Source organism: Tetrao urogallus (assembly GCF_951394365.1).
Source record: "Tetrao urogallus genome assembly, chromosome: 1".
Taxonomy (NCBI): Eukaryota; Metazoa; Chordata; class Aves; order Galliformes; family Phasianidae; genus Tetrao; species Tetrao urogallus.
In genome coordinates this window covers 180,215,872-180,231,834 of record NC_136813.1, presented here as the reverse complement: position 1 = coordinate 180,231,834, position 15,963 = coordinate 180,215,872, and the positions used below count along the sequence as shown (strand labels likewise).

General features: G+C 41.9%; 1 protein-coding gene across 2 annotated transcripts in view; it reads right to left on the bottom strand.

Moving 5' to 3' along the window:
• The window catches only part of ATXN7L1 (ataxin 7 like 1), a gene marked incomplete at its 3' end in the record, with an annotated part of 108,735 nt that overhangs the window by 23,616 nt on the left and 69,156 nt on the right, over nucleotides 1–15,963 (bottom strand). The window contains exons 4-5 of one of the 2 annotated variants that reach the window (XM_079544249.1): nucleotides 6,358–6,367; nucleotides 5,740–6,002 (exon numbers count right to left, since the gene is read on the bottom strand). In XM_079544249.1, the coding sequence (XP_079400375.1) occupies nucleotides 5,740–6,002; nucleotides 6,358–6,367 (273 nt within the window). The remainder of the gene's footprint in view (nucleotides 1–5,739; nucleotides 6,003–6,357; nucleotides 6,368–15,963) is intronic. The other variant, XM_079544250.1, reaches the window with a different exon arrangement.

Here is a 15,963-nt window from a genome sequence, read left to right as displayed (position 1 = left end):
CATACAGCCTGCAGTAAATTATTTTAGATTTTGGAAGATACAAATGATAATTACTCTCTCTTTGTTAAAGTAAACAGGCAACACAACATTAAAGAACTCCATTTCATGTCAGCACAAGTAAAGTTGAATCAATAACTGAACTGGAAACTGGAAGCTGCTTAGGACACAGCAACTGTGATTGAGACTACCAGTGACTAAAAAGGTAAATAAATCACAAATGCTCAGATTTATACTTCATGGATCAAGAGAGTTCCTTTTCCAAATCAGGTTTCTTTGACTGAAAAGTGAGGATATTTCAAAAAGTTAATTTGTTACCATATTTAAAAAATATTTTTTGCATACGGAGTTTGTTCAGAGTTTGTAAAGACAATGGCTGCAAGGAACAGTCAGAAAAGGAAAATACAACAAAAAGAGAGGAAGGGCACACGGCAATCCATAAAAATGAGAGAAATGAAGGTATGGAAGACTGCCAAAGATGTGCGAAAAAGATCTATATTAATCTGTATTCAGTTGTGTTTCTTTCCCTTTTACAAGAGAAATTCTAACAACAATAGCAGTACTAAAAGTTATCAGCAATGTGAAAAATCACAAAAATGTTCTCTGTTTCTCCTGTTCTAAGAAGGAATTATGATAGCGCACTTCACTTGGATAAAGGTGTCTTTTGATACAATAACTGTACAGCGCTGGCTGAAAATATCTGAAAAAAAAACCTGGACAATGTGGCCATGAGTTCCCAAACTGCAGAGGAGAGATCTTCTGGTGTCTGCACGTTTATTTCTAACTCAACACTGGAATATTTGGCAACCTGGAGAAGATAGCAGAGCACTGCTGTTGCATTCGCGCTGAAAACCTACGCGAGAATATCTCGGAAATAATAATGGAAGAAGTAATAAAAATAAACTGATAAACAATCTGTTCATGTGGTTCTACTGAAAAGCAAATCTTAGCAAAAGGATTCTGCTTGCACTTTTTGATGAGGTTACCAGTGAAGCTGACAAAGATCACCGGGAAATTGTTCCAATTCTCAGAAAATACAAATAAAAACACTTGAAAAGCAAATGTTAAACAACTGAAAATTAGCTTTTGGGGACTTCAGTGAGGATGTCTGCTTGTGGGACGTTCAGCCACCATCACCCAATCTGAAAACCTCAATGGCTTTTAGAAATGAACACCAGATTACTGTTGGTAACATTTGCCAATGGCATCAGGATTGAGGGAAATGCGAGTAATGAAGAGACAAAAGGCAGTTATAGAAAGTAGCACTGATTGTTTGATAACATGCATTCAATCAAAGAAATATATGCCATCAAATGTAAAGTTGCACACGAAAAAACAGGGCAAACACTGGACAAAACTATTTAGTGGTCCTGGTGAATAACAATACGAGCTTTTATTGGATTTTGTGCTTATATTGAAAGAAATGGATATAGCAAATAAGATTAAGAAGCAGATTTGCTTTTCACGTACCCTTTGTTACACTGATACTGGAATGCGATTACCAGTTTGGCTGACCAGTAGTCAAAACTGACATCCATGAATTAGAAAGGAACCAGAAAAAGGCTACAGATCTATCTGAGGCCTACAGAATGCACTTCATCATGGCGGGCTTCAAAAGCTCTTTTTTAGATAACTGATTTCCTTCGGGATTAAATAAAAGCTTCTTCAGCAGAGCCTATGACAAACTCCTCAAACAACGACGTATTTCCTTCCTCAGTAATCTATGATAATTTCTTTCAGTTCAAAGCCATTGCTTGTCATGTCATTCCTAAGCAAGAAAATGAGCTACAGTATGCCACAGTACCTGCGTTTCCTTGTTACCTACATTTTCACTTCTTCAGGCTCTATTACATATTTTTTCCTTGTTCTAGCATAATTTCGCTGGAATGGGGGAGTCATTTATTACTATAATCATTCCAAAATCTCACCACCTCTTCAACTCATTTTTAAAAATTCTTAAGAAAATTCATAAGCATTAAAAACTGTAAAACATTGTTCTAGCCTGCAATCTGGAAGTGCTTCTAAGATGTAACAGATACATGGCCCAAATTAACTCTTCTGAATTTTGCTGCATTAGGAATATCCTTAAATCTTGACAAGCTTCACTTTCTCAGCTTTTGTATCAATAATGGTATTTCCTAAACAGACAGAAATAAAGACTAAGAGATGATTTAAAAGATCCTCGTAAATGAGGCTACAAATTGTAAATGATTACCCACAGGTATACCTCTGTGATCCTATTACAAAAAGACTGAGCTTGATGAAAACCATGAAATTTCCATCTCGTTTTCTTCATTTTCTGAATTTCTGGCAGGCAGCAGCTAGACCTTGTGGAGGGAGGTCAAGGAGACTTACTTTGGTTTACAATGACAGAATCACTGAGGTTAGAAAAGATCTTCAGGATCATCTAGACCTTCATTCTAGTTCTACAGTGCCTCAGGACCATGGTGTGAAGAAGTGGATGCCCTGTAGCATCAGGGCACCCAGATCCTGCAGGGAGTGCAGAAAGCAAAGCTGTGCCCTTCAGGCATGCAGGTTGGAGCCAGCTCCAGCCAGGGCAGCCAGAGCCCATGGGCCCCTGGGCAGCAGCCCAGGGAGAAAGGAACAGGCTGGAGAGACAAGCGGCACCAGAATGCCTTTTACAAATGGTACCTGGGCTGTTCTTGTTAATGATGAACTCTTATTCAATATCATTACTAACAATTGTCTTATTCTTAACTTTTTCCTATTTTCTACTGTCTTGCTGTATCTCCTACAACCTCAAATGCAAGCTGCAGAAACACTGGTTTACGCCTGCCTTGTGCACACTGCAGTCATGTTCCAGCACTGCTCTAGCCTCTGAGCACAGCTGGATTAACAGTAACAATGCTAGAGAGACACAGGAAGAAACAGCTGAGAGGTATTTCCAGGTAATGTATTCACAATATTCTTCCATACTCCAGCTAGGGAAGGATTAAGACAGCAGAGACAAAACAAAAGCAATTCCAGATCTCTTTTAGCTGAGCATTCTGATCACGCTTTTTAAAGCATTAGCTGAGGAGCCATCTGAAGCACTGCAGTACATCTCAGGACAAGAAGGATGCAAAGAAGAGAACAAGCTGCTAGGGCAAGGTTTATGATGATGAGTCAAGCAAATCAATAGTGAATTAAACACCAGAAGAGCTGGGTCTACATGCAGGCAGGTGTGACAATGGATGTACTGGGCCATGGAGTCGCAGAGGCCATTGCTGCTAATCATAATAATTATAGCTGCTATATCACTACTAATCCTGGCACCTAAAATATAAGGCATGCTGAGTAAAATGCTAAAGAATCAGGTAAGTGCAACAAAGGTTACTCTAGTTCTGGAAAGCAATTATTACAAGCAATACAGACCCTGAACTAAGCTAACCCATGTAAAGTAAATATCTGTGGCAATTACTACAATGTAATGGACAAACTCAGTGAATAACTGGAAGTTTCTGAAGATGCAAACAGTAACACACGGATACATGATGAATTCCATTCATATATTTTGAAACAAAAATATTTTCCAGTATTTCTTTTTAAAAGGTAAGGAGGTGAAATTTGACAGACTGAACAGACAGGTGAATGGAAGATACAACCTTAACAAGAAAAGGAATTATATTTATGAATAAATTTTTATTTGTCAAAATGAGACCTGCTGAATATTTTATAGAATCCTAAATGAAAATGATAATCCAGGTAATTCTTCTAATTTTCCAGGTAGGAAAACTCTTTCTTCATTAACTGATGTCAGCTCACTATGAACTGTGACAGTTATCAGACTGATTTCATTCTCTAAAAAGCCATGTCAAAAGCCAGGCACTTAACACTACATTTTGAAGGACAATTTTATCCACCTCCAATTCAGACTGCTAGTGATTTGTTACATTAAGATTACAGTATCTTTAAGCAGCATATACTTTGTTTTCCCCACCGGTAAACAGAACCACAGCATTACCTCCTCACAGAGCTGCAAGAATTCTGTAATTTATGACTAGATCTAAAGACATATTAATTGCCAAATAATTAATAAACCATTACAACAGTTTTAAACAACTCAATCTACATTCTTAATCATCCATAAATGTTTGGGATTTTCCTAATAATGGGAAAATGACTGGTGAAAACACGTAGTTATTTTGTTCCATTTTGGCTTTTATTGACTGACAGAATGCCATCTGTTGCTAAAACAGAAGATATTTGCTTGCAGCTTCACTTAGATGCTGAAATAGATATGGAAGTTGTTGTCTGGAGCTGGAAAACAGATTCACAGTCGACAGCATTAACGCTCTGAAGAGCTTCCTGAATTTCTTTTAATTAGTTTAAAAAATATGCTCTCGTATAAATATCCTCTCTTCGACATTCACAATGAAAGGTCATTATTCAAGCAAGAATATTTTTTAATAGTAAGTGAAGCCCTTACATGTTAACTGAAATAGCTCATCCCTCATCTGTGCGAGTAACCAAAACATCCATAATCTCTATTTTCAGATTAAATGAAATAGCTGTCTGCAATGTGCATCATATGTACAGGAATGGTGGGTTCAGATTTAAAGGAAAATGAGATTTATTCCAGTGCAAGGTAAATTCAGTGGCTAAGCAGACTATGCTGTCTTTGAAATTATACTGAAGGGTGTATATTTACAGCAGAAAACATGAGCTATTATTTTAACTTAATATGAGTTTATACTTGGTCTCATTGGTGAATGGTTTGCATGAAATTATTTACTGCTTTCAGGCAGTCTAAAATCATGATCCTCGGACGCTAGACACTGCATATAAAAAGCAAGGATATTTACTCAATTAGATAAAACCTGATGAAAAGAAAAAGGAAGTCTGATTATCTCAAGTTCACAGACACAGAACCGAAGCTGAGGAGATGAAGCTGTTACAGCAGCCTATGCAGAAACGGGAACCAAACCCAAATCTCCTAAGTCACCAATTTAGTGACTGAATCACAGAGCATCTTTTCTGTAGGTAAGTAAAGGATTACTAGTTTATTAAGGAATAAAACAATGACCCAGTTCTGCTCTCCTTTACATTTTTGCAACTCTGCTGCAACCATCACCGTCACAGGAGGACGAGGCAGGCTGTCTCCAAGCCTGTATGTGGGTATCTATCATTGCAGTACATGATGCAAAACTTCCACAAAATAGTGATTTTTGCAGCCGGAATTTTCTTTGTCTTATAAAGCAGCACATGCTATCAGAATACAGTAGGAGCTCCAACAGCAGCTGCTGTTGAAGATAAATGACTAGAAGCAGCAAGTTTTCATGAACACGAGCTAAGTCAATATTAAGAACTCTACAAAAATTACGTGGCTGATTAAAAGCATCAGTTTTAAGGGCTGACATTGTAAAGACAGGTGGACCTTGAAGATAACAAACTGGCCTGATCCCTTTGCTACATGCATCTCAGACAAGCCAAAATTTGAGGGACCATGAGAAGAGTAAATCAGCTCATTTTTCCTTTTCAAATATACGCATACATACCTATGTCACCCTTATGTACGTGTACACACATATACACACACGTATACGGATATAAATATATACATAAAAAAAACAAAAACAATATTTAAAAAACATCTTATATTCCTCCCCTAGGAAATATTGGGGCTTAAACGGTAAGCTTTAGAAGAGATAACAGATTTTTGTTTTTTTGTGATCATGAACTACGCATAGGTACTTATTTCTGAACACCAACAGCTCAGGTAACTGTTCTTCTGGTACTTACCATGGTTTATCCCTCGAAACTTTTGAAGGAAAGACTGTGTGCTGTTTGCTACTGGAGGTAAGTAGATTGTCTTTGGGCGTTTTGAATGGCTTTGAGTTGCTGCTGACAGGGTTATGGCCGCTGATACAGGATTTCGGTTTCATCTGCACTAGGGATGTCCTGGAATTGCAAGCTGGAGAAGCTGGAGAGGGGGAAGGTTTGCACATCGAACCGTGTCTTCGTTCTGTAATGGAAAAATAATGAACTTTAGAGCATTTCATAGGCTAAAAGAAAAAATAAAGCTCAGGGAAGAGGAAATTTTTCCTCTGTTATAGTTGAAAAGGGTGGACATCACAGGGAGTGGCGTGGTCTAGAGCAGGCATGGGTTGACAGTTAGACCACATGATCCTAGTGGTCTTTCCAACCTTAACAATTCTGATTCCAAACAGGATGGTAACAGACCAAGAACTTCGCCAACACATAGCAAAGTGTCCAGCTCTAAAGCTTCCTGCACTGAAAGCGGCTGGCTGGGTGCTGATCTCTGGGCCTGCCCAGCATGACCCCGTCAGCCAGGAGCAGCATAAGGTGGCAATGGCAGCCTGCTGCTTCAAGGACAAGTGCTATATCCACACCACAAACTGCATGCTCCCTGATTTGACATTTTAAGGAGAACTACGAAAAATTTTCCTACGGAGAATCAAAACACAGCAATTTGTCTGGCATCTCCGTGGGTAAAAACATGCTGGGAGAATAGGGATTCGTCCATGACTGATTTGTAATAGGTGAATACCTAAAGAATGAAGAGAAATGCTTAAAATACATATGAAGAATATTTTCAACTGTTCTTTTTACATCTCTAGTGACTAAATAAAGGTATTTTCCATTAAAGACTAGGCACTTTCATACCACTGTATCCAAGCTTCAACTACAATTGCAGAAATTCACTCAAGATTCTCCCGTAATTGAAGACCCAAACACTCTTACTCATTTTTAACACAAAAAGCAGCTCCTTTCACCCCCAAAGGCTGGTTCTCACCCTGCCATCATGTGCTGGTTCCCAACCTGCCACAGGCCTCAGCACACAGACTCTACCTCCAGAAGTCTTTTGCTGGATGCAATTAATATACACTCATTTTACGACTCATTTGTGTAATGCCCACGGAAGCTATGCATTTGCCTCTGAAACGTGGAGTTTAATTCATAGAATGTTTGTTTAGTTAAGTAATAGCTATTGTTTTAACAATTACCAACCTTCCCAGCAGCTATTTAATCAACTGAAACTAGCTTAATAAAAATGTGTGATTTTACCATTAATTACTTGAGGGCTGATGAAAAAGCAACTGCTCCTTAACCAATAAAACCAAGCCACGTTTAAAGTGAAACTTGGAACAAACATGCTTCTCACATACAAATCATGCAAATTCAGGATAAACCACTCAGATCTTTGCCTTAGGTCCTGGTGTTCTCCAGATTGACTCTCCTCTGGTAAACCATATGTTTGATGCTGTCCCCAAGAATATATTTGGAAGTGAAGTGCACTACTGCGTTATTAAAATTAATCTTCTGGAAACACAGACGTTCAAGACACGGGCCATCTAAAACTGTATTTTAAAGTCATCTAAGTATCACATGCCATAGCAGGGTATTTTTTAAGATTCACCTTACACTGGATTTTTTATCAAGCTAAACCAAGACAACTTTTTCAATTCATTAATTCCTGAGAGCAAAACAACGCATTGACTTTGGTGGCTTTTCTTTTTTCCACATAACATGCAAAATGATAGGAGGAGCACAGCAGTAACATGGTATTACAATAACACATACCCCCCCTCTTTAAAATAAATGTTTACCCAGAAGATAGGGAAGGAAAAGATCACAAGATTATTTATTTTATCTCCATGTGTCAGATCGGAGGTCAGTTTTGCAATCAGAACTGACTGCTGCACTTGGCATTTCCTTTTATCTCCAAACTGCCCAATACATAGCTACAGAAAGTCCTGCATACTTCTGACACTTATCTGAACACTACCAATGTTACTCAGCTTCTCTTGAAACCTCCTAAGTGTAGAATGGAAATCGCGACCACTACAAAGTTGTACAGAAGGAAGAACGTGAACAGTCGGTGCTGCACGGTCCTGGATGGCATCAGGCCCTGCTGCAGCAGGGAAAATCAACGTGTTTGCTCACGTGAGGTAACATCACTGCAGCAGGAGCAGGAGCTGATGGCAGCAGCACCTTTGCAGAGCTGCAAGGAGAACTGCTCTTGGGTGGGCACAAAGAGCAGCAGGGCAGGACCTGGAGCAGGAGGCCGGACAGCAAAGGTGGGAAATCACACCGACAAAGCCACACTGCGGGGGGGGTGGTGGGCATAAATTGTAACTAACTATTGCTGTATTCCTCTGCACAAGCTATCGTGTTTGGCATTTATTTCTCCTTTTCTTTCTGTGTGTGCAGGGTGGCTGCGTTTCCCTATCAAAATAAACTTCCTGGTCACACCGCCTCCTTACAAAATTCTGCTAATTTGCCTATTAACATTTTACTTGTTATGTTATTGGTCTGCTGTCATCCACCCTATTTAATAAATGTGAACATAAGACATTTACAGATCAGATGGCCATTACAAAACAAGATATTCCTGTACTGGCATATCCGGCATGTAACTGCCCAGCTACATAAGAACCTGGACACCCCTCTGCAGTTGATGCACAGACAAATGGCACGCAGTGGGGCAGCTGAGCTCATGCACACACAGCTGTGGCCATAGCTGTCCCCGCGTGTATGAGCAAACAGCACAGTCACTGGCTAGACATGAACCCAAAGCAGATTGAAAGTTTCTGCCCCACAAAAAGAAAGGTGTGAGACAAGTGGAAATTCAGTTACCACTCACAAAGTAACAGCCTAAACTTTACTGCTGTTCCCACTGCTTCAGAAGCATGCAATGTTATGAATGTGCACTCATTTAAAACATGAGAGAACTTTCTGAATACATCCGAATAGATGCTCGCTCCACAAAAATAACAACGCATTTTCTGTTTTTCTTCCCCAAAATGCTGTTGCCGTCAACTCCAAGAACAGAGAGGGCATGATCAAAGTTCCAGTCCTCTGCCCCACGCTAATCCTCCTGCAACCTCTCAGCTGTCTCAGTGCAGCCCCTGTGGCAACTGACGAGCAACATGTGACTGCTGCTGTCAAACAGTTAATGCATTAATGACACGAACCTCGGAGAGAAGTTTAGCATGCTCGCACTAAATTCACTGCGCTTCCTGAAGAATCTATTTCAGATCAGTGTTTTTGTTTCTTTCTCTTTCAGAGTCAAGAAGCTCAACACTACATACTGTTCTAACGCGCATTTCAAGCATTGGTAGCATTGCATACGATCTTAAACTTTTCCAGGAGATTCTCCATGTCCTACGGAAACATGGATACCATCCAACTTTCTCAGCCAAATCAGAATTGTTGTTGCTAGATGTGAAGTCCTTATGTTGTCAGAGACTTAACAGTCCCCCAGCCTCCAGGGCTTCTCTCCCTCGTGTTCCCTTTCTCCTCTTCCTTCCCGTGTCCCACACGATGCAGCCCCCTACCTGTCCCCAACCTCAGCTGCAGCTGCCCAAGTCCTCTACGTCTGGCTCTGAATCTTTAACTCCACGTATCCTCTGTAACTGGCCACAGGGGAATACTAGCAGCTGTTTTGCAGGAAACGCTGCATCTCCTTCTAATCAAACGCAAAAAAGCAAAGCAATAGAAAAGCAACACAATCTCCAGATCCACAGTATGTGGGAAAAGGGGTAAAAGCACATTCTGAAGTTGAAAGAATCTTCTCTAGTTTTCACCTTGGCTCTCACATCAGATCAAATGCCCGCTTAGCTCATAGCAAGCCCTGTAACACCTCAGCACTAAACACACTGCCAGTACTTTATGCCAACCACGTGCTGATAGGCGGACTGCAGTCATTTTGCACCCAAAAAAGACCTTTACATGATACTGAAACCACAGACCTCTCTCGCCTGGACTACACACCAACACCACATGCAGTACATTCCATCTGCATCCCTTCTTACCCCGCCTGCTCTACTTAAAATTCACCCAATCGAGGGAACAGCTTTTGCTCACAGTTAGCATCCCCTCCGCTGGCGAGACTTAGAAGGCTGCACAGGAAGGAGTCACGGGACAGCTGGGGCGCAGGAAGATGTGCCTTTGGTCTTTCAGTACAGTTTGCGGGTAATTTGAACAAAAAATCCCTCTAACTTCGTTGGAAGAGACGTGCCAGATCTCTGTCAGCAGCAGTCATTGTGAAATACAGCTCTCGCTGAACACAGCCCTGCTTCCCACACGCAGCAGGCCCGGAGCAAAGCTGGGCCACGAGGAACTCCGTGAGCGACGTGAGGGACCGCGGCTCGGGCCCACGTTTGGAAAACACAAGCAAGACACAACTGCTGAAACCAAGACATGTAAGAATGTTATTTGCTGTTAATAAACAGAAACGGTGTAACACCATTCCTTCCAAACTTAGGATCACCACAACACTCACGTTTATAGCTCCTTTATTTAAAACAGCATAAACTAAACAGACCTCCCGTACATGATATGAATATCGCTTATGGTTCCCTGCATACAACACTTAAGCAGACGTTAATGCAATTTAGTATCTCATCCACAAGTGACTCCGTTTCCCAACAGAGCCCGGCGTTGTTATGAGCCCGTTACTTATGGTAACACCATCCAACACCTATGTACCAATTACAGGTTTTCTATTTACAGTATATCCCGAGGTGTTTTGTTACACCGTGCGGAGTTGAGCAACACATACTTACAATTTCAGCAAACAGTAAAGGGAAACCTTCCACCTGGTACTTCTCCCAGTTCAAAGTTTAAACATGCACTCGGCGTTAATTCTAATCAAACCAAACCAGGAAGAAAACGGCACATGCCTGAGAAGCGAGAGCCAGCGCACAGCACGCCCAGCAAGCCGCCTGCTTGCAGAAATGTGTCATCCTGCAGCAACTGGCAGCTGCTTCGTAACAAGAGTTCATAAACACCTTGTAAGCACTTTCATTTTGCAACCGCGGTCTAAAAAAAAAACAAAAAAACACAAAACAAAAACCAACAACCTAACAAAAGGCAGGACGTGCAGCTCGCTAAAAATAAACACAGGCTCGGTGCAAACCAACTGCAGCATAACGTCGTGAGAGCGAAGGACAACTTTACCAGCTTTGTGGGCACAACGCTGCCCGGAGCGCTGCTGAACCAGTGAGGAAACGGTGCCCGCGAGGCGCTCCTCCTCCCCGCAGCGCGCTGCGAAGGAAACGGCACAGCCAGTTTCATTTTGATACTTCTTGTAAACTGACAAAGGAAGCGCACCGCCAGCTCGACCCGGAGCCGACACGCTGCGCAGGACGCAGCTCAGCAATCACAGCTTCAATCCAGGTCAAATGACATAAGTGGGAAATTATCAAGTGCTAAAATAATCACCCTTCTGCCCACGTTTATTTACGACAAACAGGAGCTCCGCTCTCTGACACAAACCCACCGAAACGACTCTCCGTTTCACAAAGCCTACGAGCGCGAAGGGTCGGCAAACTTATGCAAAACATCCCGCAGGGAGAAGAAACGTAAACCGAGCCACTTACAGCGAGGAGCGGGCTGCCAACTTAATCTGATTCTACGACGGCTGTAAACACGCACTTTTGGAACGCGCGATGATTCACGCCGCCGCAGATGCCGTCAGAGGAGCGCGGCATTCCGCACGCGCTGCCGGCAGAGGACGACCTGCCCTGCAGCACCGCCGGCCCGCGCGCGCCGCCTGCTTTGACTCCAGGCGCTCGCTGAGAGCCGAGTTTCAGGTCCTACCAGTCGGACACCAGCGCGGGGCCCGCGCCAAGAACAATACGCACTGAAAGCAGCTGTGGGTTGGGGTTTTTTTCGTTGGTTCTTTTTTTTTTTTTTTTTTGGACTGTTGATACAACTAAAAGTTAAGCGCAGTTAAACCGAAGTGTAAAATGAAAAGCAACAAACCCACCTACTGAGAGGAAGACGCTCGAGTTTTGTTTGGCTTTGTTTTCTTCTTTCTTGACTCAGGAAAGGGGGGGGGGGGGGGTGTTTGTGTCTGACGGAGCAGGGCAAGCCTGCTGCTTCCCTGAAACATCCTTCGTTTCTGGGCTAACAGAGTAATTACACATGACACAGCAGGAATCATCTCTGGAATACCACTAAATTACTCTTAAGTGACCAAATCTCTTAAAAATGGCCAAATTCCATTAAAAACACTCAGTGTTTCCCAGAATACTTACTTCTATTCAGTAGGAAGTGTAAAAAAAAGGAAGGGTCAAGTGGAGCACCACCACAGCACAAAACTGCTTCCAATAGCGGATTCACCGCACCAAATGCGAAGCAGAGCTGCTGGCTGCTGGCTCGCTCCTTCTGTGAGCACTCTGAGACCTGCAGCCCCAAGGCACCCTGGCGTAGCAGAGTTGGGAGGATGATGGCAGGGCAAACACCCTGTCCTGCTGCCAACATCACGCCTTGCATCGCGGCAGCAGGAGACCTAGATGTATCTCTGGTGACAAGGCCTACTTCTTCAGCTATAAAATGGGATAGTAACAATGCACAGTATTAACCTGCTTCAAAAAGGAGTTGGATATCTAAGTAGGAAGTCGTCACTTCTTATAAAGACACAATTCTGTATGTGTAATTGGTATTTGCCCCTGGCACACTGCTACCGCAAAACTGCCCGGTTGGCTATTGGAACTCAGCTATTCTCAGCTCAGTAAGACCAGGAATCCCTGGGCAAAAAAGGACACATACAAAAGCAAATGAATCGTAGGTAAAATGTTTTTGTTTTTTTTTTCACTGACATTCTCCCAAAGAACGGTGAGAAGAGCTTTGTGTGGAAATTTCCAGCTGCACTGGAAGCAATGCTCTGATAGTCCAACATAAAACCTGTGAGACATTCTGAACTGCCTGGAGGGTGCGGGGTTAATGCCATCCTACACCCTGTGCTCATCCTGCAAGGACAGCCCTCACCTGCCTTCTGCATGGGTGTTCCATTACCTGCACTAACAGCCCCAACCTGGCAGTCAAGCTATGATACTTCCTTCAAGCAACAGCAGCACCGCAGACAAGCAGGAATTCTACGGGCGATTTCGTGGCTGTATGCGAAGAGAAATCTTTAACTGGAATATTTGTTGGACGTGGCATTATGTTTAGCACTGAAATAAAACGTGAGCAGCAGCGGTCTAGTTTATTAGATACACAAATTTAAAAGCAACTCATCTATTCCCTCCCTGAAGCACAGGACTTAAATCATTTTGCTTCAGACAGACTGCTGGAAATAGTGAAAAATTTGGTATGACCAGCCCCCTGGGGCAGATCCTTCCCATCTAGGGTCATCTTATTTATTTACATGAATGTCTCAGGTAAAATATGTCATTGCATCTCAATCTCCATCTTCAATGATATTTACAAAATAAAATAATTTACATATATTAACATTTTAGGAACTCGTCGGATGTTTCCCATTATCTACAGTAAGACTACTAGAGAAAAAGAGTATTCTTCAATGCTTTACTTAATCTAAACAGAGATAGAACAGCATTTCTTTTCAGAGCTAAGAGAATCTAAGGATGGACAACTGAGGTGGCTGGCACGACTCCACAGCGAGCTCTGCACTAGATGTCATATTTTCTCCATACTCAGATCAAAACTAATGGGATGAATGGTATTCAGCTCCTCCTACAACACTGAATGCAATCACAACGGCTTTTCAGGTAACCGAGCTAACGGTACTAACCACAGTACGGATACTAGTAACAGTCAGAGTCAGATTTCAAGCAGTTAAAAACAACTGCTGTACAGATAAAAGAGTAAAGCAAACATTACAGCAAGATGAGCCATGTTTAAGCAGCATACATGTATTTTAGGACTTTGGCAGAAATACCCAACAACAACACTACACTATATAACTCAGAGGAAACAACCTATCATCCTTAGGAGACATATGCTCATGATTGGTTTATACACATAGCATCATGCCAGAGTTTACTCAATAACCAGATAACTTATTTCACTGTTCCTCAGAATAATCACGTACAGACATGGTAGCACTACTGAATTAGCTGAGAATAACAGCCTTGCGGTGCTTGGATGTAATTTACTACTTAAATGTTTTGGCTTTTGGAATCCCAGAACAGCATTTTCATGATACAAGGTACATATATATTTTCTCTCTGTACTAACAGCAAGCTGTTCCACTAGCAGAAAAATAGAGAAAAGCGTTTTTCTAAGATTCCGTGGCTTTTTTCTCTGTATGCGTCCCACCTCGATCGCCCTGAGCGGTCCTGCCCCTCGGCACTGCTGCCATCTTACCCCATTTCCAGCTCCCTTGTGCTCCCCCAGCCCCTGCGAGACAGTGTGAGCAATGCCTGTTCTACAGGCACCCGTGCAACAACTGTCAGAGCACAAGCGCTGCTGCCACACCAAATGCTGTTCTCTGGGGGCATGTTAATGAATGTGTCTCTTTACAGTAGCTGATTTTCAAAGAATCACTGAAACTATGCATCTTTAATGCCATACTGGTAGGGAGTCAAAAATTCTGAGGGAAAAATCAGTGTAATTGGATGAGCTTTGTTGCTATTATATTTATTTTTCAGGAAACTCAAGTTTACATTTTTACATGGTAATTTTGCTTGTTCTTCTGTGTTTGTCACTCCTCATGGATATTCCCCAGCCTCAAATGAATCCCCTTCGGATGTTCTGACAGCTTTTGAAAATCAAGTTAACCAAACAGATCTGCCCGACTGGGAACTGCAGGTTTGTTTTGAAATTTTAATGAGCTTGCGTTTCAGTTTCATTCTGTATTACACTGCCTTTATAGCAGGCTTGATAAGTGTCAGCGCAGAGTATTTTCTCATTCCCAATGTTTTAGATAAATCAGCTCCTTATCTGTCAGGCCTATTATGTGCCACAAATAACAAAAACAATTCTTCAGAACACTGCAGGGATAGCCATGGGTTATAACCCCACATTCACAGCCTCCAAAGGGAAGTCCAAAATAATTCCTGGAGAGGTAACTTATTCGTATTTCTCTCACTAGATACAATTGCACTTACAAACACCCAAACCCTCAGCCTTCTACAGAAGAAAACTGCAGGCAAACAATACTACAGACATACCCAAACCAGAGAGGGGTGTCTGTAAAGGCACTTTGGTAGCTGCTCCTTTTCCTTCAGAACCTCTTTAATTCTACTCTTATTTGCAAGTTAAGATCTAAAAAAACATGGTTTCAAATTCAACTTGTATCATTTGCGATGTCTAGCAGTGTAAACTAAAGAAACTCATCCCTAAGAGGACATAAAGAGATACATATTAGCTTAAGAGAATCCCAGTTAAATGCACTTTGTGTTCTACTTCTGAACACGTGTCTAAACCATTGCTCACTGTAACTAACTTCAAGTGTTACAAATGCCATGCTTTGGATAAATGATGTACCAACCTTCCAATTGCTGACCTGAATGGAAGAGAATGATATGTGTCTATGATTTTAAATGTCACAGGAGGTCTCACAGAACAAGCACACAATAAACATCTTTCCAAGGTATCGTATGTTTGACATGTACCAGTTGGTTTTTTTTTAATTTAAACCACCTCAGTCAACTGGAGCACAGGTAAAACATTCTGGGATTACTTTCCTATAGGGGTTGAGTTGGCTTCATCCATGTCAGATGCAATGTCACGTCAGGTGGGAAGAAAGAACAGCACAACCCTGTGACAAGAGGGGAAAGCAGCTTTTGGTCAGTCAAAAAACAATTACAAGGGGAGTAAGCTTGGGAGCCAACAGGAAAAAGAGAAAACATTTTAAAGGGCAGGACTGCAATGTGTACAGATGAGTTATTTATAGAGTCAACACTCAATTACCCGTGGTCAGATTATCTGTACCAGAGATGCAGAAACAAACCAGCTCCAGTTGGGCTCATTAGCCTACATGCAGCTTTGTGCAGACATTCCTACACTTCTGGGTTGGCGTGTGTCTGGAAATGTTATAAAAGCTTTTTCTCCAGCAAAAGACTGAAGTCCTTATTGATTTAAACTGAGGTGTTCTGGCTGTCTGTATAGCACTTCCAAAAGCAAGAACATTGGCAGAAATGGCAGAGACTCCAGATTAAGCCACTACTTTGCACCCAGGTGAAGCCACTACCTTGCAGCATCAGTCCTGTGCTCCCAGTACCAAGAACTTTTACTAGCTCAGGCACA